Source organism: Anolis carolinensis, chromosome 2 (genome assembly GCF_035594765.1).
Source record: "Anolis carolinensis isolate JA03-04 chromosome 2, rAnoCar3.1.pri, whole genome shotgun sequence".
In the NCBI taxonomy this organism is placed as follows: domain Eukaryota; kingdom Metazoa; phylum Chordata; class Lepidosauria; order Squamata; family Dactyloidae; genus Anolis; species Anolis carolinensis.
This window is the reverse complement of record NC_085842.1, coordinates 264,510,536-264,538,240: the sequence shown is the minus strand read 5'-3', so window position 1 is coordinate 264,538,240 and position 27,705 is coordinate 264,510,536. Positions and strand designations below refer to the sequence as shown.

Below are 27,705 nucleotides of genomic sequence, written 5' to 3'. Positions count from 1 at the left end.
GACGTTTCACTCACATTTATGACAGGCATCCTCAGAGGTTGTGCTGGTGAAGGATTTGGACATTTTCCTAATGTCTTGTTGTAATCACCCCATTCTGTAACTTAAACCCAGTGATTTGGGCCTTAACCAAATCTGTTCCATCACCTATGTGACAGCTTTTCAAATAATTATATTGCCGTTCTCTCTCTCTCTCTCTCTTCAAGCGAAACGCACACACACTTATCACCTTCAGAAGCCTCTGCTCTTAAGTGATTGAAATAGAACTCCAAATTTACAAGGAATTATATCCTTTCAGCAGAAAGAGCACATCTGGCTTTAAGCGTGCAGTCACTTTTATCATCCTATAAAGACCTGAGCTAAGGAAGTGTGTAATTATCCTGCTGTTCTATTAAGAAAGCTAACAAGTCAGTTCACTTTTCAGAGAATGTTTGATATGAGTCTAAGTTCAGAGACAAGTCTTCAAAAATTGTGCTCAGGTCCATATCCACCATATCAAAAGCCTTTCTTCCCAAATAATATGCAAAATAATTATATATGTTTACAAGGTGTGCTGGATGTGTGTTCTGAAATCTTGTCTGGGTGCAGCAGGTCACTAAAAAGATAAGATGGAAGTTCGGTTGGTTAGTATAAAGTCTAACTCAGGGATGGGGTCGCAACCTTTTTCTGGATGGCCCTGTACTCCCTCAAAATGATCAGTTTCAGGGTCCTCTTGAATCTAGAATGCTTCCTCAAAGATCCAGTAGCTCAGGTGGTTTTAATCACCTCCAAACTAGACTACTGAAATGATATCTGCATGGATCTGCCCCTCTAAAGTGTTTGGAAACAGCAAATTATAGCAGCTAGACTACTGTTCCGTGTGTGTATTAGGAAGCATATAATATTGATCTTACATACACTGCAGTGGCTTCCCACTTACTTCAAACTCAATAGAAGGTACTAATTTCTATTTACAAGGCCCTAAATGATGAGATCAGGATTTCCTACCATTAATGATTGCTCAAAATTTAAGATCCTCAGCTCTGGCCCTACTGCATGCTCCATCCCACTGTAAGAATAAGTCAGTGGGTGCACATGATAGGTCTCTGTAGCAGACCATTAATAAAAAATCTCTCCCTCAGTATAAATCAGGTTGCCTCCATCCTTTTTTATTGTTTGGTGGGAGGTAAGATGTTGTTGTTTCGCATGGCTCCTCGTCCTTGAAATTGGCCTTGTTTAACTCTTTCATTTTATTCTTTATCTAAGGAGTGGTTTATAAAAATAGTTTGTATCTATTTTACACTGCTTTGGAAAACCTTTTGGTCTAAGAGATAATGTATAAATGCTCTAAATAATTTTTTAAAAATAGATTTCTGGTTCTTTGAAAAAGGAACAATTTAGTCAATAAATTAGTCAAAGACTAGGAATTTATTGCAGGACATTTTTAGGGTACACTGCTATTTGTTAGAAGGATTTTATGGCATTGTTTTTTGTGGGTTTTTAAACATTTCTTCATGCTCAGAATGCATCAAGACATCTTTAAATAGATTTACTTTACAAACATGTCAAAATAAAAAGCAGTAAAAGACTGAGTAGACCACTTACTCAATGAAGCTTTAAAGGGCACCTATCTCTATTTATTTGCTTTATTGATCTGAATTCTTGAAAACCACAAAAAGCTGTCTGTATCACTCTAAGCGCTCAGAATAATTATTTCAAAAGAAAATAAAAGACTATCAAAAGTACAAGCACAAAGTACATTTTGGCAGTTTTTGATTGTGCTTATTTATTTCTACTGGCTTTCACTGGAGATTATTACAATAATTCCTTAATTTCCAAAGCAACAATAAAGGATACATCCCCTGTATCACCCGCACTGCATGTACAGTATTTGCTCAGCCTCCTCGTCCATCTGCATCCTAAAAACAAGCATGCCTCTGAGATGTACTCTGGAACCTTCTTGATGGACATTGTGTCACATGGAAAAGCTGGCTTGGCTGGAACAACCCTTTTGTGTGCCACTTTAAATGAATCTGGAGTACTTTGTAAGCACCTACTGGGCTCTGAAGTATACTTCAACGTCATGCAGAAGTGATCAAAGCAGGAATGACCAAAGTCTTATGGGATGAATTTTCAATTTCTTCAGGGCATACTGCTAAAATAAGGCTCTTTTCATATTATCTCAGTTTAATATGAAGGAAGCCATATCTCCTCATGGCAGTATCATCTCCATTTCTGGACATTCGTATCCGGCAAGAGGTGAAGCTAATGTAGAGCTCTTATCTTGCCCTGGGAGCTGATCGGTGTGGGTGAAATAGGGTGAGGATCCAGTTATATAGATTTTAGCTGATGATCTCCATAATTCCCAATTATTTACATATATACATAAGTGCAATCTTCTCTCTCTGTAGTTTCCTTTTAACTCGCTTTCATGATAAATACAGCAACACCATTTCAGATGACTCATTTTACTGAAGTCAGATTTAGAGTAATCTCAGTCAAGATGCATTCACTCAGTCTTCACTATCATCTCCTTTCAATTCTTTGTAAAAGAAATATCTCTACTTCAGATCAGAAAAAATGCTACTCTAATGTTCCTCACAAAAATTAATATACCGCTCCCCTTTTCCTTTGCTCCTCTTCTATTAGCAGATTTGAGCACATTGGTAAGAATTTTCAAGACAATGACAAAGCAATTAATAGAGAAAAGCTTCTAAAACCATTCCAAAAGGCACAAAGACATTTTGTAATATAGCGGGCCTGCCATATCCATTGAGATTCAGTTTCAAGGTCCTGCGCAGATGTGAAAAATGCAGATTATATCACACCACATGTTATTAAACTTTGGCAATGTGAATGTTTTAGCAGTCATTGCCATTTAACAATACATAGTAGAGGTATGCGAAATGGCAGAAATCCATTCTGTTTTCAGTTCCATTTTTGGGTAGTTTCAGAACATTTCACTATTCCACAAATTTTTAAACATTTAAAAAACATTTTTAAACATTTTTTAAAAACTGCAAGAGGGGCTGGGGAAAATGGAAGGAAAAAGGAAGAGAGGTTGACCAAGGCTAAAGTAAATGGATGATATCCTTGAAGTGACTGGCTTGACCTTGAAGGAGCTGGGGGTGGTGAAGCTGACAGGGAGCTCTGGCATGGGCTGGTCCATGAAGTCATTAAGAGTCGGAAGTGACTGAATGAATAAATAACAAAACAAGCGGGGCTTCTGGGATTTGAAGTCCAAACCAGTGCGCACCACAAGAGGGAGGAAAATGGAGAGAACCAGGCCTGTGATTGGCTGAGAAATGTGATGCAGCAAGTGTGACTGCACTTGCCGCTCAGCCTTGTTGCCCCCATCACAGAGAGATTGCTGCTTGTGCTTGCAAAACAAACGAATGGTAAGAATACTAATGATGAAAAATAAGTCAGAATCAACTTCGTGTTTAGTTCCGGTAAAGCTTTGGAGGAGGTCCTTTCTGGTTTGTATTCTACAGTTCAGCTGCCTAATCGTCGACATTATCCGAATTCCGAAACAACCTCCAGAATTCCGCACACCCCTAATACATAGTGAAACAATCCATAGTTGATTAAAAGCCTCTTGAATATTTTCCCTCATCAGTATTTTGAGGTCTTTATCTGAATACTGTCAGGCAACACTTTATTACTATAGTTAACTGAATGTCCTATATTCCTATCTTGCAGTTAGAATCTTTGCAAAAACTTTAGGGATTTGACAGAACCAATTAAGATTTTAAAGATATCAAGCAAGAATACATAGTTCTTGGGTTAAGGAAAAGCAAACGTGACTTGCTATTATTGAGATTAATATATCAAGATAATGGACATATATGCCAATTAATTACTTTTTCAAGATTTGAAAGCAAATAAATGCACTCAAATTATACAAAAAGGGATTAGTGTCAAATATAATCTTTCTGATTTTTGCTCATATTACAAACCAAACTGCTGAAAGAGACTTTAACCAGCAGCATTATTATATGGCATAAGAAATCCAGGCGCATTATGAAATGTTCATAAATATATTTCCATACCATAATCCAAAAGCTCAAAACACAAATCACAATTACTAGAATCAAGTAACAAAATATTACTTGTATTTTTTCACCTTCATAATTTAATGAAGGAAGGAATAAACATCCCTCGTTTGTAAGTAGTTCTTTGGTATATAATCAGTACTGTTCTTTTTCTTCTGCAAGGATATATGGTAGGCGCTGAAAGGCAAAAAAGACAATTTTGCTTTTTCTAAAATAGGTCATCTTGTAAGTGAACATTTTCTATTATTAATACAGCTTATGATGTTTCTTTCCAGTTTTATTCTAAGCTGAAATGGCCTTCTTCTCTCAATCATACACAATAAGATTGCAGTCCTCAAGGCATGAAGTTAATATAATTATAGAAGACAGCACTGATCAAAAAGGTAGTGACATTAATTAAACAGATTAGTCACTCCTTTAGTCAGAGGTTTCTGTTGTTCTCACCAGTCAAAGAATATAGCCATCCAATGACGTCAATTCTTTTTTTGCGGGGGGGGGGGGGGGGAGGTCTTAATGTCATTAGAACAAAATGTAACTGCCGAATTGAATGGACATAAGATGAATGCTCGGAACAAAGCACAACTTCTGTTGGAATAACACCCCCCTCCAAAAAAAAACACCCACCCCTCTATCCATATTCAGAACCAAGTATGCAGTGTCCCTAGAGTCATTGAATGAAATTGCAATAAAAATATTTTGGTTCAGATTTTAGCAAAAATCCACAATAATATAGTTACTCAGTTCTAGTAATCTGGCAGATGTCCATATGTTGGCAACATCCCTACTCACAAAATGTAAGCCACATAAAATCAGATGGTATGTGAAATTATTTTTTTCCAATTAAAGTTTGTCTATAAATCCAGTTCCCCAAATAATTTCCCAGCCTTATGCTCTTACATGAAACAAATATATTATGTATACACTTACTTAGGAGTAAGTCCTGGGGAACACAACAGAGCTTACTCCTGATTAGATTTAAAACACGTCACAAGGCAGCTTCAATGACTAACATGATCAGGGGCAGGACATTAATTTATCTTTCTCACCAATGGTGTATCCAATTGCGCTTCTTTACTCTCACTCATATAATTGGTTGCTACTTGCACCAAGGAAAAATAAAGGTCTGCACTTGGAAATGCAATGAAGAAAAAAATTGACTCCCCACACCAACACCTAATCCCTGGGTCTAGATACCATGACATGATGGTGCACCTAGATATACAGAGGGATGCAAAAGACTCATATATACTGGCTTCTTTGTATCATGCAAAGTTTACGGATACATCAGTCATCACACTGCACTATTTACGCATCATATTTAGCACAACATTTGTACTCAAGCAAGAACTTGGAAAACTAATATTGAAAACACATACTTATTAAACTTAGGAATACTTTCTTCCCTCCCACCAAAAACCACCAAGAATTCTTGCACGTCTTGTTAACGTGATAATTGTATACCAGTTTACACAGAAACCTACCCTGAAATCCCTATTATGTGTCAGTTAAAAATGCATAAAAGATGTAATCATGAGCCCTTAAATCAATCTTCTTAATCATTACAGTTCATAAAACATGTAACTTAAAATATAATCAAGCCTGCTAATTCCTGCAATTGTCAAACCTGCTTTTTCTTCACTAAGTGGCAAAACTCGTGTGTGTCAATGTTCTATTGTACTTCTCCAAGAGTCCTTAAGAAAATGAACAACTTGACAATAGTACTACAAATCAGAAAGGATTTTCTTGGAGATGATCCATAAAAAAGTAAAGAGGAAACTCATTGTAGTTCTTCACAATGAAAATAAAAGATAAATTGCAATGTATTCACAAAATCAAAAAAGTTTAATGTGTGTTGGTTCTTCAGCAAAGTCTTGTCTTCAAGAGGGCTGGAAGTGATCCAAATTTGTAACTGCTACAGCTCTTATTCTAGTGTATTAGCAAAGGTTTGGGGTGAAAAGTGAGTCAAGAAGCAATATAGGAAACTACGGTAAGTAGGCAGTCTTGGTAGAACAGGGCCCTTTTGTTTTCATCTTTCAGGTCAGGTCCTGAAACAGCCACCACTTAGGCTTTCATCTCATCGTGCCCAAGCCCCATGAAGTCTGCCTGCCTACTATCATTTATCAGATGCAAAGCTAGTACTGTTAACAGCCTCTTTCCCTTATTCCATTCAAAGATGAGTTAAACTATTAGGTTTAGAAAATCCAGGAAAAGGGAACACAGCTGTCAAGAACTCTTCATTGTAAGAAATAATGACCTCTTATTTCACCTATCCTTTCTTATGCAGACTTATATCTACTGCATGTAAGGGCGTTGCATTTGCTAGCAAACATATGACCACACAAAGCCAATTTATACAAAATCAGACTATAAATCCATGTAGCTTAGTACAGCCATTGTCCTCCAGTGATAATCCACAGTTCCAATCTGGAGTTCTGCCATCTCTAAATAAAGTAACCAAGGATTGAGCCTTCTGGGTGAAAAGTATTATCTCTATTACTGAGCTATGGAAACCCTCCTCCACAAATCCTGAAAGGGCAAGAGGCACTGTATTACCAGAATGGGGAGAAGTGTGTTAAAACATTTAGAAAGGCAAAAGGACCCAGCATGAGATATACAATGGAGGGGGAAAACACCAATAATTCTACTTTTATCACCAGCATCTCATTTGCATTTTCTCATAGAATTATTTAGTTACAGGGAGACCAACCTCGCTTTTGGCCACTAAAGTTGCATTGGTCTTCCAGTTCTAATGTGTTCCCAGACTTCCTGAAAAGTGTTGATAATGCAACTAGCCATTCTCTGGATTTGCTTTTGCCCTCACAGTGTAGGGATAAGAATCATGTAGCTGTCCAAGTAGTTGTTTCACTGCAGCTCTCAGTATTTTTCAACACTGGCTTTAGATGAGAAAACCTGCCTAAAGATGCCATCGTGTAGCATAGAGGACCACATGATTTTCACCATCATAGCAGAATGCAGTGGTATCAAAATTCTCATGCATGTATTTCAGATATACAACACATTAAAGTTGTTTTCTAATCACTGATTTTTTCTGCTCTTTTTGTTTTATATGAACTATGGGGTTAGTGGGCTAGATTAAAGAGTTGAGTATGTTTTAGCCTGCAGAAGACAAGGTTGAGAGGAGACATGATGACCATGTTTGAATATTTGAAAGGATATAAGGAAGAGGGAGCAGGCTTGTTTTCCGCTGCCCTGGAGACTAGGACTCAGAGCAATGGGTTCATATAACAGGAAAGGAGATCCCACTTGAACATTAGGAAGAACTTCCCGACTGTAAAAGCTGTTCAGCAGTGGAACCCCTGCCTCAAAATGTGGTGGAAGCTCCTTCCTTGGAGAATTTTAAACCATCCAGCCATCTGTCAGGGGTATTTTGAATGTGCTTTTCCTGCAGGCAAGAGGTTTGACTGGATGGCCCATGTGGCTTCTTCCAACTCTAGTATTCTATGAAAACATCCGGTTTCCTTTGGATGATTAAACAGTATCTTGCAACCTGTCAATTTCTTGCAGCCAGTCTTTGTTGGCTTCACTTTTCCAAATGTGTGTTTTTGAAAGCAAGATAATTACTGTCTGAGATGATTTATGTACTAAAAATATCTATCAGTCCAAAAATACCTCACCACTATTTGTGCAGACCAGATGGAGGATTCAGATGAACATGCAAAGCAGAGACTTGCAAATAAATGCTTTGTGCTAAAGAACTATGAAGTGAGTGAACTGTGAAGTTTAATAAACCAGAGACATTTTGATATGCAATATTATTCCTCCATGACCTGTGAACTTTCCATTCTAATCATGGCAATGCTATCTCTGTACTTCAGAGAGATATTGTAGCCTTGACATTTTCCTCATGTCAGTCATGACCATCATCATCAGGAGTGATTTATTAAATTTAACTTTTGAGATTTGTCAGTCAAAGGGGGGGGGGGGGAGAGAGAAGTCTTTGAAATAGCTCATTCATAATTCACAACGAAAGGCTGGCTTGGTTTAGAGAGAATTAATGCACCGACTAATGTGTTAGATGGTGGGAATAAGCTTTACATGTTATGAGGAATGTTTTAGTCCCTCCTAATTAAGTCCCTAATGGATATGTTTACAACTCATCACTGCTTTTTGGAAGAAAGGGTTTCAGAAGAAGATGGGTTTATTTTGTCAATCTTGTGCGGGACAAGGTAAAATTATGCAAAGATGCTTCTTTCAGTTCTTTCTTTAACACTTCATCATTTTACTGCGAGAAACATTGAAAGATAATACTTGGTATTTCTTTTGAGACACATTTAATTAATCAACAGCTAGGTCTATGTCATTCCACAGCTCTGTGAAAGCACTTGTCATTTTAAGAAGACATTCTGATGACATTTTTGAGTAATATTAATTAAAAGTATTTTTTTTTTTTAAAAAGAAGCTTTTAGACTTCGTGTTTGCTGTGACAAATATTCCCCCATGGTTATCCATGGATATCTTCTTTTTGAAACAACCAGGCTTTGGGGATGGTGACAATGTTACCATTAATTATTATCAAATTTTTCAAACTCTACTTTTAATGGGTTAACTATTGTGCCTCTCTTTTCTTTTACATCTTTCTTTTTAAAAGTCAAGTCAAGGGAAGGAGAAAAAAATAGCTGTCAAGCCATATGCCATCTTTAGTTTCTTCCCAAATGTCTCTAGGAATCTGCTCCTTGGGCCCAGCGCACCTGTACATCCATTGGGTCATGGGAGGGAGGGTCCTGTCGCTTAAGAGGAAATACCACTCAAATTTAATTCAAAACACACTGCAGGTGAAACCACTGCAAAGAGGCTAGGCAACCAAGAAAGACATTTCTTCTGAAAGGCACTCAGGAATCAGACCATCTTGAAGGTGCTAGGATAGGCACAAACTGAGCATTCCTTATCCAGATTTCTGAAATCCAAAAGACACCAAAATATTGTTGTTGTTGCTGCTGCTGTTGTATGTATTCATACTTCGCTTCTTCTCTCCCAAAGGAGACTCAAAGCGACCTACACTAAAAATCATACAATATGTACATTAAAACACATAGTTAAAACCAATAAAACCTTTTAAAATTCCTGTTAAACTACATAAAACATAATCAAAGCGGTCTACACTAAAATCATGCAATATATACATTAAAACCTAAAGCATACAAACGTTAAAATATAATTAAACACAGGACTTATTAAAATACATAGTTAAAACCAATAAAACCTTTTAAAATTCCCGTTAAACTACATAAAACAGAGCTACACAGCTGGCTTTCTAATGGCTCAATGTACACACAAACCTGATTTCCTGCACAAAACTATTAAAAACATTCTGCCAAATTTACTTTCTACTATGTGTATAAGCTGTACATGAAACAAATGAATTTCATACTTAGTCTTGGGTGTCATCTCAAAATTATCTCATTATCTTTGTACAAAATATGCAAATAGGTATTCCAAAACCTGGGCAGGGTGGGTGGTGGCTGAAATCCTGAATACTTCTGATCCCAAGCATTGCAGAATTACAGATAAGGGATATTTAACCTGCATTCACTGCTTAGCTCTGGTATGAAGCAAGACAGGAATGCGTCAAAATAATCTGCCTCTTCCAGGTATGCATGGAGTTTTCCTTTTTTAAAACATATTGCTCAAGAAGGGAATATTTGCAAGTCAAAATAACAAGGAAATCATGTACTTCCTTTAACAGTCTGACTGAAGCATCTGGATTTGCTGATCTTCTCAAAAACTTTCCAAGGGTAGGTCTACTGAGATACAGTAGCTTGTCGCAGCAATCCAAGCAGGATGTGACTAAGCCATATGTCAACATAACCAGATCAGACATCTCTGAAAATGGGGACAGCCAGTGTACTAGCTCTCTTAGCTGTTATCACTGTCACATGGTAAGCATAACAGTCTCTCGCCAGTGTTGATCACATTTTCTTTGAGATTTCAATCACTTGTGCTCAAGCTGTTTTCCACCTTGCTTTATCTCAGAATACAATGGAGGGTTGAATTGATCTCCTTAACCGGTTCCCAACCACTGCAGAAGGGAAGAACAGTGACTGTAAATCGAAATCTTATCTGGAAATTGTAAGGCCATAATAATGAGATTCAATCACTACACATACATCCAGTTACAGAACTTTCCCTTCCACTTTATCAACAAAGGCTTGATTCAAAGATTACCTGCAAAATGTACTGGGCTAGTGTTGTATTGAAACAGCTTCATGGTTGTCATGGTGGCCATTAAGCTTTGAGATATGCCCCAGACACCAGCATAAATTTTGAAATCCTGCTGTAGTAAAAGCATGGGGGAGTCTCCAAAATCAAAATGGAAGTCACTTTTGTCATCTAAGGAAAAGCAGCAGAGAAGCAGGAAGCACATCAACTCTGGCCCTGTTCTATCTCTGTGTTTAGTGATATACCAGATTCTGGACCAGATCTAAGAAGGGCTCCAGCAAGGTCAAATGAATTCCTATGGATCACAAGGACACACCTTAACCTATTGATTCTTAACCTTTGGTCCTCCAAGTGTTTTGGACTTCAGCTCCCACAATTCATAACAGCTGGAAACATGGCTGGGATTTCTGGGAGTTGAAGTCCAAAACACCTGGAGGGCCAAAGGTTGAGAACTTATCCAAATCATCAACTTTTTAGATACAGCATTAAACAGAGGCATCACACAAACTCTCCTTCCAGTCTCAGTAAAACACAATAGGTTATCTTCCCATCCATGATCAAACCATGGTTGGTTGAGATTTTGACAAATGATCAGACTAACTAATCATTTAACACTTGCATCAACAGGTGAGAAGCATGGCTGACAGGGCAATTCCAATTCTGTTGGTTGGGATACAGTCTAAAACAGGCTTTGGCAACTTGGTCCCTATGGGTGTTTTGGACTTCAACTCCCACAATTCCTAATAGCTGAAGAGCTGGCTGGGATTTCTGGGAGTTGAAGTCCAAAACACCTGAAGGGTCGAAGTTTCCTCGTGCCTGGTCTAAAAAAAGGTTAAAGGTTTTCCCCTGATGTTAAGTTCAGTCATGTCTGACTCTGGGGGTTGGTGCTCATCTCCATTTCTAAACCGAAGAGCCAGCGTTGTCCATAGACACCTCCAAGGTCATCTGGCTGGCATGACTGCATGGAGAGCCGTACCTATTGATCTACTTACACTGGCATGTTTTCGAACTGCTAGGCTGACAGGAGCTGGAGCTAACAGCTGCCACTCACGCTGCTCCCGGGGCTTGAACCTGGGACCTTTCAGTCTCCAGCTCAGTGCTTTTACACACTCTGCTACCGGGGCTCCATATATGGTAGTTAAAATATATTTCTCCCCATTTCTCTTCCACTGCTCTGTCTGACCCTTCAAGGTTAGCCCTCTTACTGTGTGCCCTAATTCCCACTGTGTTACTTCTCCATCATTTTCTAGTGACATATTTTATAAACACACCACAATAATCAAGCACAGCATGAATAGCATAAAACCAAAATAAGTGTACAAACATATCACTTACTACCACAACAGTACTATTAAGAAAGTACAAAATACAAATCTAGAGCCACAAAGAAGTGCAACATAAATGCTTAAAGGGATGCAACCAAAATGTTCTGAGCTGTAATTAGCCATCAAGAAAACGTAATAGAACTAACACTTTGAATTGCATGTGGAAGCAGCTAGATGGCCAATAATACTTATATCGCTACCGAGTCATATATGTTATATTAGTCCAAATAAGATGTAAATATGTCACATGAATCTTGGAGGTTATAGTTTGATGAGACAATAGAGAGCTCTAACTGAGAATTATACATGCACTTCCCTGAACTGCCAATTCTAGGATTCCATAGGAAGGAATCATGACTGTTAAGGTAGAATAATAGTGCTACAATTGTGTAGTGTAAATGAGGCCAATCTCCAGCAATGGGCACAAAAAATATGGGTACAAGATAAAATGGCAGGGATCAATGAAAACCAGAAGAGAGTTTTCAGCATAGTCATTTCAAATATACACAAACCTTTAACAATGTCAGAAATATTTAAGAACACCAGAATGGGAATAAAATGCTGGAGGGGGGCAGTCTAAAAAGGGCATGGTTAGCTCAGATACAGATCAGGACCACTTGTAGATTTTCTAAATTAGATACAAAATGATTTACTGAAGTGGATATTTACAGAAAAGCAGAGGTTAAAGTTCCTCTTTCCTCTATCTCTAATAGTAATTCCTTTCCTTGCTAAGATGGCATTTACAGTAGAAATGACACACAGATACAAAGGGCTGTCTTGTCTACATACTATGTAGGCAGCATTTCATATGATTCATACTATGTAGGCACCTGGATATTTTTGTCACAAATGCAAATTCTAAATAGATTTCAATAGGGAAGTATCTTCCCCTATTCCTTAAATGTGTCGTATTTATCACTGTTCTATTGTGCTGCGTAGCAGGCATGTGTGAACTCCTCGGAATCATCGTTAATCGGAATAAAATCGTATAAATTTTGAGTTCTGAACGGGGATCTGAGGTGGTTTGGCAATTCGGAATTAACCTTCCAATTCGAAACATTGGAGCCCATTTATTTAATGGCCTTGGAAAAGCTTTGGATATATGAGAAAGCATTTTTAATTCAACCAAATTTTGTTTGCAGGGAGAAGCAGCTTAGCCTGGGCTTGCCTCCCTGCCCAATCAGTGCTGAGTCTTGGCAGAAAGGGAAGAGCCTTTTCTCTCCAGTGGCTAGCATCCGGGCTTAATAAAGCCCCACAGTAAGATACCAAGTCCTGAGCATTTTCTCTCCTGGCTGGGGCTAGCAACAGGCTTAATAAGAGCCCCATAGAAAGAAACCAAGTCCTGAGCATTTTCTCTCCTGGCTGGGGCTTGCAACGGGCTTAATAAGAGCATCATAGAAAGAAACCAAGTCCTAAGCATCTTCTGTCCTGGCTGGGGCTAGCAACGGGCTTAATAAAAGCACCATAGAAAGAAACCAAGTCCTGAGCATTTTCTCTCCTGGCTGGGGCTAGCAACTGGCTTAATTTCATTAGGATTGCTCAAAAAATGAGGGAGAGAGAAGCCCCTCAAGTTTCTCCATTGACAATAATGTTTTCCTTCATGTGCACGCGCATCCGCCATTAACAAGGTACATATGAAGATTCGGAAGTTTTGTAACATTTTGTACTTTTTGCCTTCAAAATTCGGAAATGACTTTAGAACTGAAGCACCAGCTCTCCCTACTTTCGAAGAGCGTTTAAAACCATTTTTTCCTGGATCGCACATGCCTACTGAGTAGTACTCAATCATGACAATACAAACTTAATGATTAAAACTATGCTAAAGAAAAAGAAACTTGCAATGCAAAATGTGGTTGAAGTATTGTATATACTTTATTGTTCACTAGATGGCACTATAGCATCACTCAATCATGCATGGCCAGTAGCTATCACAAAAAGTACACATTTTATGATCAGAATAAATGCATTAATAGTTTGCTCTTAAATCTAACTAAAAAGCCATTTCCACACTCGAAAGCAAACAGATTATACAGACGGCCAATTTTACTCTGGAAAGCATTCTTTGCCATTCCTGGGCTTTTGAAGAACATGTCTGATACAAATTCCTCATGCTGACAACTCAATTAAGTTTTGTCATGATGATTGGAAACTTATCTTCACAATTGCTCAAATTAATCTGCATGCTATTAAAGTTCCAAGCCATAGAGGAATGTTCATCTTCATCATTCAAAAATAGGCTTAATAAAATACAAGTATTAATAATCTGTGACTGCAAGTAACTATGCTTTTGCTGTTTTGATAAAGAAAAAGGTGCAAAGCTCATAGGTTTTAGGCATAATGTCTCTACATATAGCTATTTCATATACATAACAGTCACACATTGAAATCAATGACCATTTACAGGAGTCAATGTCTTTGCACATTGCTCATCATATACATAGGATCTGTACATTTATTGACCCAGAATGGAAATGCTTTCTTTGGAAGAAAAGCATAAACTGTGTGTCAGCAGCCTGTAGGTGTGTTGCAAGAACATAACAAAAAACCTCTGAATCTAGGTTTTTGTAAACTATATTTATAAAAATATGAATGAAAGATTTTCATGAGATCTTGTGTCCACATACATTTTGTTATTAAACTTTATAGATGTGTCCATATCTCTTATAAGGGATTACTTTACACTCCAGTTTGCTAATAAAACAGAATTGTGTTGCAAAATATTGCAGGTCTAAAAAGTATGTTATCAAACATGAAATGTTTAGAAAACTCTGCATTAAAAGACACATCAAAAATTCCTAATTTCAGTGGAACACTGTGTAAATGAAGTGTTACAAAATTACTGTTTGGAATTTCCACAGGTTAAGTTTGGTTATTTTTTCCATGTAGATTAGACAAGTTTTATTTCGCCAAGCTTTTATTGAGCCTTCCCTACTAGCAAAATTCGTGATAACAGTGTGGAGCCATTATAGCTGCTTATGGAAGTCCTTTTTTCTGCAAAGTTCTACATTACTAGTGGGCTCTCAGTGGTCCTCAAGAAGTTTTGAAGTGCAACTCCCAATAGTCTTAACCAATATCATTAGTGGTGAGGGATCACAGGAGTGGCATGTAACATTTGGAGGGCCTCATATTCCCCAACCCTGTTGTATTTGCTCTTGACTTCCCCTGCAGTGGGGGTGACTGGGAGTACATCTATTCTGTAGAAATAATGCAGTTTGACACCACTGTAACTACAGCGGTTCAGTGCTATGGAATCCTGAGGGTTTGGTGAGGTACTAGCAATTTTTGGCAGATGAGGCTAAAGACCTGGTAAAACAACAACTTCCGTGAGTGAAATACTCAAGGCGCAAATGCAAACAGTGCCAACAAAGAAGAAAAATAAGACAAGTGCAAAGAAGCCAGAATGGATGTCCAAAGAACTTCTAACTGAGCTAAAGCTCAAAAGTGACATGCACAAGAAGTGGAAAAGGGGAGAAATCACCAAAGAAGAAATCAAACGTATAGCCAACACCTGTAGGGAAAAGGTTCGCAAGGCTAAAGCGCAAAATGAGCTCAGGCTTGCCAAGGACATAAAAAACAACAAAAAAGGCTTTTTTGCTTACGTTGGTAGAAAAAGGAAGAAAAAGGAGGCGATAGGGCCATTGCAAGGAGAAGATGGCGACAGGGGACAGGGATGATGGCGACAGGGGACAGGGAAAAGGCAGAACTACTTAATGCCTTCTTTGCCTCGGTCTTCTCACAAAAAGAAAGCCATCTTCAACCTCAGCAACATGGAATGGACGAAGGATTGGGGGAAATCCAACCCCAAATAGGGAAACAAGTTGTCCAGGAACACTTGACCACTCTAAACGAATTCAAGTCCCCAGGGCCAGATCAGCTACATCCAAGAGTACTGAAGGAACTAGCGGAAGTTATTTCAGAACCACTGGCAATTATCTTCGAGAGTTCTTGGAGAACGGGAGAAGTCCCAGCAGATTGGAGGAGGGCGAATGTGGTCCCTATCTTCAAGAAGGGAAAAAAGAACGACCCAAACAATTACCGTCCGGTCAGCCTCACATCAATACCAGGCAAAATTCTGGAAAAGATCATTAAGGAAGTGGTCTGCGAACACTTAGAAACAAATGCGGTCATTGCTAATAGTCAACACGGATTTACCAAAAACAAGTCATGCCAGACTAATCTGATCTCTTTTTTCGATAGAGTTACGAGTTGGGTCGATACAGGGAATGCTGTGGATGTAGCGTACCTGGATTTCAGTAAGGCCTTCGACAAAGTCCCCCACGACCTTCTGGCAAACAAACTAGTAAAATGTGGGCTAGACAAAACTACGGTTAGGTGGATCTGTAATTGGCTAAGCGAACGGACCCAAAGGGTGCTCACCAATGCGTCGTCTTCATCATGGAAAGAAGTGACAAGTGGAGTGCCGCAGGGCTCCGTCCTGGGCCCGGTTCTGTTCAACATCTTTATTAACGACTTAGACGAAGGGTTAGAAGGCACGATCATCAAGTTTGCCGACGACACAAAACTGGGAGGGATAGCTAACACTCCAGAAGACAGGAGCAGAATTCAAAACGATCTTGACAGACTAGAGAGATGGGCCAAAACTAACAAAATGAAGTTCAACAGGGACAAATGCAAGATACTTCACTTCGGCAGAAAAAATGCAAATTAAAGATACAGAATGGGGGACGATGCCTGGCTTGACAGCAGTACGTGCGAAAAAGACCTTGGAGTCCTTGTGGACAACAAGTTAAACATGAGCCAACAATGTGATGCGGCTGCTAAAAAAGCCAATGGGATTCTGGCCTGCATCAATAGGGGAATAGCGTCTAGATCCAGGGAAGTTATGCTCCCCCTCTATTCTGCCTTGGTCAGACCACACCTGGAATACTGTGTCCAATTTTGGGCACCACAGTTGAAGGGAGATGTTGACAAGCTGGAAAGCGTCCAGAGGAGGGCGACTAAAATGATTAAGGGTCTGGAGAACAAGCCCTATGAGGAGCGGCTTAAAGAGCTGGGCATGTTTAGCCTGCAGAAGAGAAGGCTGAGAGGAGACATGATAGCCATGTATAAATATGTGAGGGGAAGTCATAGGGAGGAGGGAGCAAGCTTGTTTTCTGCTGCCCTGCAGACTAGGACACGGAACAATGGCTTCAAACTACAGGAAAGGAGATTCCACCTGAACATCAGGAAGAACTTCCTCACTGTGAGAGCTGTTCGACAGTGGAACTCTCTCCCCGGGGCCGTGGTGGAGGCTCCTTCTTTGGAGGCTTTTAAGCAGAGGCTGGATGGCCATCTGTCGGGGGTGCTTTGAATGCGATTTCCTGCTTCTTAGCAGGGGGTTGGACTGGATGGCCCATGTGGTCTCTTCCAACTCTACTATTCTATGATTCTATGATTCTATGAGTCCATAGCATTGAGTTGTGGCAGTTAACGTGGTGTCAAACTGCATTTTTTCCTACAATATAGAGGCAGCCAAGGTTTGCTGGATCCCATCTCTAGCATCATGCTACTCAGCGGGAGAAAAAGATTTAAGTGAGAGAGGATTTGGTGGTTACTTTTAATACCGTAACTTTTCCTATTGTTAACCCACTAGGCCAGTAGTTCTCAATCTGTGGGTCCCCAGATGTTTTGGGCTTCAACTCCCAGAAATCCTAACAGCTCGTAACGGCTTGTAAACTGGGATTGGGATTTCTGGGAGATGTAGGCCAAAACACCTGAGGACCCACAAGTTGAAAACCACTGCACTAGGCCAAAGTGGTCAATTGCAGAATTTGGGGGCACCTCCCTCCCTGCAATATTTAATGAAGTGATACAAATCTTTCCCAAATTTTAGGAGAGGTTGGCGGCACTATGTGGTTAGAGCAGTGGTTGTCAACCTGAGTCCCCAGGTGTTTTGGCCTACAACTCCCAAAAATCCTAGCCAGTTCACCAGCTGTTAGGATTTCTGGAAGTTGAAGGCCAAAACATCTGGGGACCCACAGGTTGAGAACCACTGGGTTAGAGCAAAATAAACCACTGAACTCCAGCTGGTTGCTGAGGTCACGTCACTTTGTTTTCAAATAAAAAATCAGCCACAAATGTTGTGGGGTTTTTTAAGGGTCTTTAGCGATTTCTCACTTTAGGGATTTCAGGGGGCACACTTTGAAACCACAAGAGTCACATCAAAGTTTTTGAAAATTGCTATCTTTTTTTTTAACAAATGCAAATCTTTAGTTATTCCTCTTTCACACATCTACAAAGGAGGAACGTATTTCACCTCTGTGGAAAGAGCAGTACAGGTTGAGCATCCTTTTGTTGGAGGAAGCAACCTTCTCAAACCTCCTCTATTTGATGTTTGTCTGTTTTATTAGTATGCCATTTTGTATCTTGAAGTGTATGTCTATTTAATTTGCAGTTACCTCATCTCTATATACTTAAAGCAGTGAGAGGGGCTGCAGGTAATGTGACTGACTTAGTGACAGTTTAGAATGTTCCATTTTAAACGGATGACAGTCAGTTGAGCCTTGTGCCTGTTAGAAGTCAGTGTTGAGTCAGCTTGAGTATAGAAGTCAGTTAGAGTGCAGAAGGCAGTGTAGAAAGTTATAAAACTGTTGAGACTTGTGTTTTTTTAGGAAATAAACTCTTATTAAAGAGAGTTGTACAAAACAACACAGTTTATGAAGAGACTGTTAAAGTTTATCATCTTAAGATAGAAACTCTCTAAACATTTTGAAGTTTTTAACCCTTGACAAGTAATGTGCGTATCATTAAATACAAGAAGTTATGAGTACACAAACTTGTTATTTTTAAAAGGTCTGCTTGCATCATTGTCTGTTGAAAGCATCTAATAAAAACAAAATATCTATGTGCCCAGCGATCATCCTTTACCAAATATTCTCTGCTATTCTATTAGGTTGTGATCCTAACAGGTCATAATCTATACCCCGATGGGTTGTGATCCTAACAGGTCATAATCTATACCCTGATGAGTTGTGATCCTAACAGGTCTAATCCAGTCAATTCCCAATACTCTTATGCAGAATCCTGAATTTTTCTAAAATTGTTCACATGAGTGGCTGAGATAGTGATACTTTTGCTTTTTAAGGATATGGTGTGAACAAACTTCATTTGATGCATTTTTAAGAGCTGTGTATTCAAGCTAAGTGGATGCAGAGTATATGAAGCAGAATGGATTTCATGTGCAGACATGGCCCCCAGCATTTAATTATGTAATGTTGCAAAATCCGAAATATAGGCCATTTTAGGATAAGGAATGTTCCACCTATAATAACAAAAGAGAGGAAACCAATGAAAGCAAAACAATCCAGCCAAAGCACCGCTCAGGAAAGAGAGGAGAGGGGGACATCTACATTGTAGAATGAATGCAGTTTGACACCACATTAACTTGTTGTGTCTCAATACTATATGGAATCGGGGAAAATTTGGCAAAGAAGCCTAAAGAACTTGCAAAACAACAACTCCTATAATTTCATAACATTGCGCCATGGTAGTTAGTGACATCAAACTTCATTCATTGCACAGCTCAGGTGCAATTATTTTTGGCTGCAGCTGCCTGGTTTGCTTTCAGGGTTTTCTTTCCTTTCTTATCGCGGGAAAAAGAGTTGCAACGCCGCTTTCGGCCAGCAGAGGGGGCGCGACACATGTCCTAGGGAGGGAGCATCACGTGACCTGCAGGCCAGGCCGGCCTGGCTTCCCACTCACCCGCAGCGGCTGCACTCCGGTCTCCGCTCGCTGAGCTCCACGGGTAGCTCCCAGAGGCCCTCGCAGCCTTCGCTGTCCTCCATGGGAGCGCTGACACTCGTGGGAGCTGTGTGGCCCTCCTCTTCTTCTTCTCTAGGGCCCGCCGCGCCCGTTGCCAACATTTCTTCTTCCATGGCTTCCGTTTTATACGGTGGCTAGTGGGATAGGGGGGCAGTAAGACCCTGCGGAAAACCCGTCGGGATGGGCCCCGTGCGGGGTAGCCACCCCGCCTTTCTCAAGTGTCATGTGATGGAAAGGGCCTCCGCCCGCCCCTTCCAGGGTGCTCGGCCAATCAGAAAGCGACGTGAAGGTCAAGCGGAGAGAGTTTTGCGCCTGCGCAACAAAATGGCATGAGTTCCAAACTGGTCTCTTTTGGACTTCGACTCCCAGAAGCCTCAGCTTCCTGGTCAATGATCAGGGATTCTGGGAATTGAAATTTAGAAGCCTAAAAGATCAGTGATGGTAAGCGTCACGGGATGACGAGAGTCAGCACTATTTCATTAGCATTCGAGGAAGATTTTCCTAGGGTTGCTGTGAGTTTTCCAGACAAAAACAATCCGGGCCAGCTAATCATCTCCCAACAAAGGATTCCCCCAGGCAGGAAGCAGCCAAGCTTCAAAGCTGCAAGGCTATTCAGTGCTAATTAAGGTTGTCAATTGCAACATTCATACTTGCCTCAAGCAAACGAGTTCTTTCTCCCACCCTGGACATTCCACGGATATATAAACCTCACTTGCCTAGTTTCCAACAAACCTCACAACCTCTGAGGATGCCTGCCATAGATGTGGGTGAAACGTCAGGAGAGAATGCTTCTGGAACATAGCGATACAGCCCGGAAAACTCACAGCAACCCAGTGATTCCATCCATGAAAGCCTTGGACAACACAAGAGAGTTATACATCCAGTAATTCATGTGTGCTATTACAGTAGAGTCTCACTTATCCAACATAAACGGGCTGGCAAAATGTTGGATAAGCGAATATGTTGGATAATAAGGAGGCATTAAGGAAAAGCCTATTAAGCGTCAAATTAGGTTATGATTTTACAAATGAAGCACCAAAACATGTTATACAACAAATTTGACAGAAAAAGTAGTTCAATACACAGTAATGCTATGTAGTAATTACTGTATTTACGAATTTAGCACCAAAATATCACGACATATTGAAAACATTGACTACAAAAATGTGTTGGATAATCCAGAATGTTGGATAAGTGAGACTCTACTGTATTTAAGAAATGTGTTTCTCAAAAGTGTGGGGAATTAAAATTAATTTTTATAGTTTTGAATTTGTATTGTTTTAAATATGTTATTAATATGAATGTATTCGTTTTTATCCTTCCTTTCTCCTGATATGGGACTCCTAGCAGTTAGCAGGACAAATTCAAACAATACATACCTAGAATAAAATAGTATATGATTTAAAAAGCAAACTATGAATTAAAATATCAAAATATATTTAAAAGCTATGCTTTGTGGTGTTAGAGACCATCAAATTGACTTTTTTTTTCATGTCAGGAGCGACTTGAGAAACTGCAAGTCGCTTCTGGAGTGAGAGAATTGGCCGTCTGCAAGGACGTTGCCCGGGGGACGCCTGGATGTTTTGATGTTTTACCACCCTTGTGGGAGGCTTCTCTCATGTCCCCATATGGAGCTGGAGCTGATAGAAGGAGCTCATCCGTGCTCTCCCCGGGTGGGATTCGAACCTGGCAGCTTGCAGATCAGCAGCCCAACCTTCAAATCACAAGGCTTTAGCCCACTCTCCACTGGGGGCTCCTATATCAAATTGACTTTGAACTTTAAAAAAAAAAGCCATTTTCATCGCCATGCCTCAATGTTGTGGAATCCTGGGATTTGTAGTTTAGTGTAATAGTTTTAACAAGTCTTTTGTCTTCTATGTGAAAGCGGGCTGACGCCTCACCAGACTACAGCTCCCATGACTCATAGCATTGAGCCATGGCAGTGAAAGTGGTGTCAAACTGCATTCATTCTCCAGTGTAGATGCAGCCTTAGTGTAAGACAACTTCCTTGTTGCAACTAATATTAGCATATAAACACTTCCTTTAACCCCAAAGGCATACTCTGGCTTTGTGCCAAAGTCCTTTCTCTGCTGAAGTATAAAGTGTCAACATGGCCAAGGAGGTATGGGTATGTTTTCAATACAAATACAGTGAAAGGTGAAGTGGAATAAAGTCACCAGTGTGTTTTACACCAATGTGGGACCAAAACAGAAACCAAGATCCATAATTGAGACATACAACAAAGTGTTGGGGCTGTGGAATGTGGCTTTTCAGGACTGAAGCCATTCCTCCTAAGGTCTGCTGGCATTTCATGACCACAGAAATGGGTCTGCTGCTGGATTGCTACCTTATTTTGCTAGCATGTACTACTTTTTCATGGAAGACTTCTGATTTCTGCACATTTCCTAATAGAATTTAGGAAGCAATTGTTCAGTGGAAATTTTGCTGATACAGTTGGAAAGCCCCAAGACCACTCTTGCATTTTCACTAAAGCATACAGTTTGGGTTACCATAAACAGCAAGTTTCTGGGCAGCAAGTGTTTATCATAATCAGAAAGGGGAACATTTAACAAACAAACAAAAACCCCTAATAGCTATGCAGCTTCATTTTTTATTGTAGTTATTTAAGGCAGCAAAAATTGGAAATACCCATGAATCACATAATAATAATAATAATAATAATAATAATAATAATAATAATAATAATAATAATAGTTTATTTTTCTGTCCCGCCACCATTTCCCCAAAGGGATTTGGGGCAGCTAACATGGGGCTGAGCCCAACACAGAAACAAAGTACAGTATAACAATTTAAAACACATATCAATAACTAAAAACAATGGTACAACAATCAAGTAAAATAATCGGTTAAAACATAACATACAATAAAACATAAAATGACCAAGCAAAATGAGGTAATGATACAAACATCGACCACTATGGATAAAAAGAACGTATGGGCAGAACAAAGAATAGCATGCCTTCATTTTTCAGATCAGGCATCAGTCAAGCTAAAAGTCAATGATTACTGTGAGTATGGTATCAACATTTACATAGAAGAAAATTCAATTGAAATCAATGAAACTAACCTCCGAGTAAACATGATTAAACTGTAAGGCTGCAATGTTCTGCACATGATCAAAGGAACTCTGTGAACGCAGTGGGGTGCTTAAGAACAGCCTCTCCAGAACAGACAAAAGACCTATTTAGTTCAGCATGCTGTTTGCAGAGACCAAGCAGTTAACTCCATACTCTGTAATATCACACTCTTGTGATTCACAGTAACTGCCACATAGGTGCATATTGCAAGTACTATATAGCTATGATAACTAGTAGCCATTTAGGACCTTGCCCTCCACAAATTTTCTAATCCCATTTTAAATCTGTCCAATCCAGTGTTGTTATTTTTATTAAAATATTCTATAGTTAACAACATGCTGTTCAAAATAGCATTTGGGATGATCCAAATAATGTGTCCAAGGTAAATTGAAGAAATGTTGTTGCTTAAGCAATAGCAAAAAAATCTTCATTAATCTATCAATAACACTAACAATACCACGAATTCATAAAGGCAAGCCATCTCTATCAACTTAGAAATGTTGAATACATTCTCAATTCACATTTAAACTGTAGGGTGTTAAAGATTATTTGAAAAATGTAAGAACCAGCTGAACCATAATCATAAGAGTTGGAATTTGGCCTCATTGACGGTTGAATCCAACTCACTGCTCAATGCAGGATCCCCAGATAGTTCAAATCTGTCATAGAGTTTGAAGGGGATTCATGGCCCATGAAGTCCAACCTGCTGCTCAATCCTTAGCAGTCAGCTGCCCAGCCTCTTTTTGAAGACATTGAGAAGATTTCACTTATCTATGGAATTGCTTCCTCTAATAAACTGCTCTTGCAGTCTAGAACTTAGTGACTGAATTTCTAATGTTAAACCAAAATCTACCCTCCTGTTATTTATTTTAACTTGTGTTAAACCTGGTCCTACCCCCTGGGACAACAGTGAACAGGCCTTCCACCGTGCTTTTTTTGGCAACCCTTTTGGTACTTAAAGAGTGAGATCTTGTCATCCCTCCGTCTTTTCCTCACCAAACCTAACAAGCCCAGCTCCTTCAACTTTTCTTCATACACATTTTGTTTTCCACACCTTTTCACATCCTTTTTGCCTATATCTAAGGCTGCTCCAATTATATTTCTGAGGCACCAAGAACTGAAGCACTACATATTCCAAATGAGGCCTGACCAGCACAGAATATAGTGGGATAATGGCTTCTACTTAGATACTATGCTTCTATTAATGCAGGTTAAAATAGCATTCACAATGCTGGCTCATAACCAGTTTATGATGAATAATAATCCCAAGGTTCATTTGCCATTTCTTTCCTCTGGAATTCATGATTTTCTGTGGGCAAGTAGATGAAGATTGGTATATGGCATATGCTCTGACTGTAAGAGCTATTCAGTGATAGAACTCTCTACCTCAGAGTGTGGTGGAAGCTCCTTCCTTGGAAGCTTTTAAACCAGTGGTTCCCAACCTGTTGTTCATGGACCACCAGTGATCCCCAAGCACTAAAATATGGTCCATGGGCTCACCATTACTACACTGTTGCAACAAGAGCGACTGGTCTCTCTAAACCCTCTTAGAGTGCTGAGGCAACAGAGAAGTCAGGAGGAGAGAGGCTGACTACCCACAAAAGGCATGACAACAAGCCTCCTGACTGCTGCTTCTCCTCCTCCCTCCTCCTGAGCGGAGCTATTTCATGTGACGCCTGGAAGTGGGTTTTCGTTTTTAGGCCTGTTCCTAGGGTTATTTGGGGTGCTGATTCAAAAAATTGCATTGGATAAGCCACATCAGCTCTAGATTATTAAATATTTATTTATTTCATTTATATACTGCTTTTCTCACTCCTAGGGGGACTCAACGCGGTTTAACAACCTAGTAAATGGCAAAGATTCAATGCCATACAACCATATAAAAGAAAACATTAAAAGTCTAAAATTGATACACCTAACAATAAATAGGCCAATTAACACTATCATCAGACATACCATAAAATGTTAAAACATTCAACATTAAAGTATTAAATACAGTTTTCTGTGGGCAAGCAGATGGCAACTACTGGATGGCATACGTTCTGTATCAGAAACTAGAGCTGATGTGGTCTATCCAATGCAATTTTCTGAATCAGCACTACAAATAACCAAACCGAATATAAAGTTGACCAAAAAATGATTCGTAATCCTTTTGGTACTACTGTTGGGAGAGTGGTCCCTGGTTAAAAAAAAGGCTGAGAACCACTGTTTTAAACAGAGGCCGGATGGCCATCTGTCAGGGCTACTGTGCTTTTCCTGCATGACAAAATGGCCCATGTGGTCTCTTCCAACTCCAATTTTCTATTATCCTATATCCCAATAAAACTAGAGCAGATAGGGGAAAACTGGTGCCATTTTTGGAATCGGCAGGTCGGATATACCCAGAAATGGGGCTAATATTGATGACCGTCACCCCGGCTTTCAAATTGATTTGAACCCGCAGCGGAGAGTTCCGCAGATCCATCACCAAAGGAACGGAGCGGGACCGCAGCAGACTATTATTAAAAGATCTTTTTTTTTCTTCACTTTCCCCTTCCCTGAACTATGTAACAAATCCCCCAATAAAAGTAGCATTTATTTTAACAGTAACACTCTCTATCTGGTTATTTTGTGTCTTTCTCTGACTCCTTCCTTTGCATGCAATCTCTCTCTCTCTCCCTCTCACTAACCCGTCTGATCTTTAAACCCTGGCGGAGGCTTCTCCGCCATAGATTAATACGGCGGACGGTACAAATTGGCTCATATCTTTATCAAAATTACCCCTAGCACACTCATCTTTTAGTCCTAACCCTTTCTAAGGCCCCTGACTCAAGGACCACCAGCGGAACCGAAATCGGTCCGGTTCTCGGCACCTCAACAGCTGACTGTCAAACGGGACCGACTGCTCTTTTCAAGCCGGACTGCTCTCCTCCAGCCTTATCCCGGACTTTCCTCTCCCCGCGACCCGCGGAATGGTTTTAGGAGATCCCTGGCCCATTTCTGTGAATTGGGGATGGGGGATCGCTCTCCCGCTGGGGAGACATAGTTCTCCAAGGACCTTCGCCCTCTCTACAGCCTGCCAGGAGGGTGCCTGGACGGGCGCCCTCCACGTTTCATCCATACCTTCATAATTTTATGAAGGAGAAGAACACTCTTCCCCAGACCTATCCCTGGACTTATGAAATCTTATACTTCCAAAGACTGCAACCCACATGTGCCCCTTCCCCATGCCATCTCTATGAATTCCTTCCACCATAGATGAACTCTTTTCCTCATGTATCCGTGAATTTTCATATTCTATGTACCTGGACACCCTCATGAATCACTGTTGTATGAATTTCTAATCGTTGGGCTAACTTCATGAATTGTGAGATCATGCTGCTAAAACTCCACTTTTATGAATTTCCATATTGGGTTCCCCAGATGTTGTGAACTTCGTTCTTATCAAATGTTTTCAATTGTTTATATCATTCATGATTCCCCTTTATGCAATGTAACCCACCTTTATGGATTCTCCCTTATTTCCTCGAAATCTATCTATCTGCCTATATGTGTTTGTACTCTTTGGGATCCCCGGAAAACATGCATTTTTCCCAGCTGGGTTTATATTCCAACTTTATTTTATTTTTCATTTTATTTCATATAATTGCCAAGTCATGAAATCAGATAGGGAATATTTCGAACTCAACTTGAACCTCAGGACCTGCCCCATTTTCTATGACCCAGGCTTACCTTCCCAAAAACAAAAGGATAATCTGCCACAGCTTAACCCAATCTAATTCAGATGGCATGGACAATATAAGGCTTGAGTCACCAAAATTCGGAGTATTGTCCAAAGGTGATTCGCCCCCAAGGCAAACATTGTCATATCTCATCTTAAGGAAATTCCAGGACACCTCAAGAAGGCGCCCTGTGGAGCCTGTCAATTTTGGCTCATCAACACCCATCACCACTTCCCCCTGACACCCCAAGGCATATCTAAAATCAGTGTACATGACAGGAACCCCTGATGGCTGTCATTAATCCCTTTAGAATTCGGCCGGGCAGGAGCTAATCCGATCCTTCCTGCTCAGTCACTTCATTGTTTCAATAGCTCCCGCCTTCTCCTCTCTGATTGGCCCGAGTGGGGACAAAAAGCAGCTCTGATTGGCCCGAGTGGGGACAAAAAGCAGAGCAAGGCGGGAAACGAAAGCCCGCCTCGTTCAACACTTTAGCCTATCCGCGATCAGATGGGCGGGGGAGCGGGGCGGGAAATTCAAGGGGCTGTCAGACTGAAACATTGTATAAATATGGCTTTATTTTGGTTATATGGGACGCTAGTAGACTGAATGATCGCTACTAGTGTCCTTTTCAGCTGAATCGCTCAATAAAGACTCCTTGGCGGATTTTCCTTCAACTTTGGCGGACCTTCTTCATTTCGGCTCCAGGTTGTATTGCGGCTCATATTCTCCTATTGGCTCCGCCAAGGTCCGTTCTCTCAGGACCGGATCGGCTCTCTCCTTAAGGGGCCCGATCCCCCAGAAACGCGGTCGACAACAATATTTGAGTCACGAAAATGGACTCCTTGACCTAAAACGGTGACCAACTGAACATACTGGCTCAACAACCCTAACAAGACATACAGTAGAGTCTCACTTATCCAACCCTCACTTATCCAACATTCTGGATTATCCAACGCATTTTTGTAGTCAATGTTTTCAATATATCATGATATTTTGGTGCTAAATTAGTAAATACAGTAATTGCTACATAGTATGTATTGAACTACTTTTTCTGTAAAATGTGTTGTATAACATGATGCTCTGGTGCTTAATTTGTAAAATCATAACCTAATTTGATGTTTAATAGGCCTTTCCTTAATCTCTCCTTATTATCCAACATATTTGCTTATCCAACGTTGTGTCGGCCCGTTTATGTTGGATAAGCGAGACTCTATTGTAACTCTGCAGCAAGCATGGCCAAACTTCGGCCCTCCAGGAGTTTTGGACTTCAACTCCCACAATGGTTAGGAATTGTGGAAGTTCAAGTCCAAAACTCCAGGAGGGCCGAGGTTTGCCATGCCTGCTCTAGTGTAGGTCAGTGCAACCAATCTTGCCCTGGTTTCCCAAAAAAGCACAAACGCGCATGCGCGAGCTGCAGTCTCATGCTTTCCTCTCCCCTCCTTTCCTTCTTCCCAAGTCATCTCTCTCTCTTTCTTTACCCCGCCCCTATGTGAATTCCGGCGCATGCGTAGATTGTAGAAATGGAGGCAATTTTCTTCACGAAGGAGAAAAAAATACGTCATGTTTATTAATCTCGCGATAGTTCCAGCTTTTACCGGTCTGGCAGCGAGAA

The 27,705-nt window shown here is 40.2% G+C and overlaps 1 protein-coding gene across 2 annotated transcripts in view; it reads right to left on the bottom strand.

Annotated features, from left to right (window-relative positions):
• The window catches only part of dtwd2 (DTW domain containing 2), a 106,698-nt gene extending 87,163 nt beyond the window's left edge, over positions 1–19,535 (bottom strand). The window contains exon 1 of one of the 2 annotated variants that reach the window (XM_003223007.4): positions 19,235–19,535. In XM_003223007.4, the coding sequence (XP_003223055.1) occupies positions 19,235–19,407 (173 nt within the window). In that variant the 5' untranslated portion in view covers positions 19,408–19,535. The remainder of the gene's footprint in view (positions 1–19,234) is intronic. The other variant, XM_062972158.1, reaches the window with a different exon arrangement.
• Between the last annotated feature and the right edge of the window lie 8,170 nt (positions 19,536–27,705).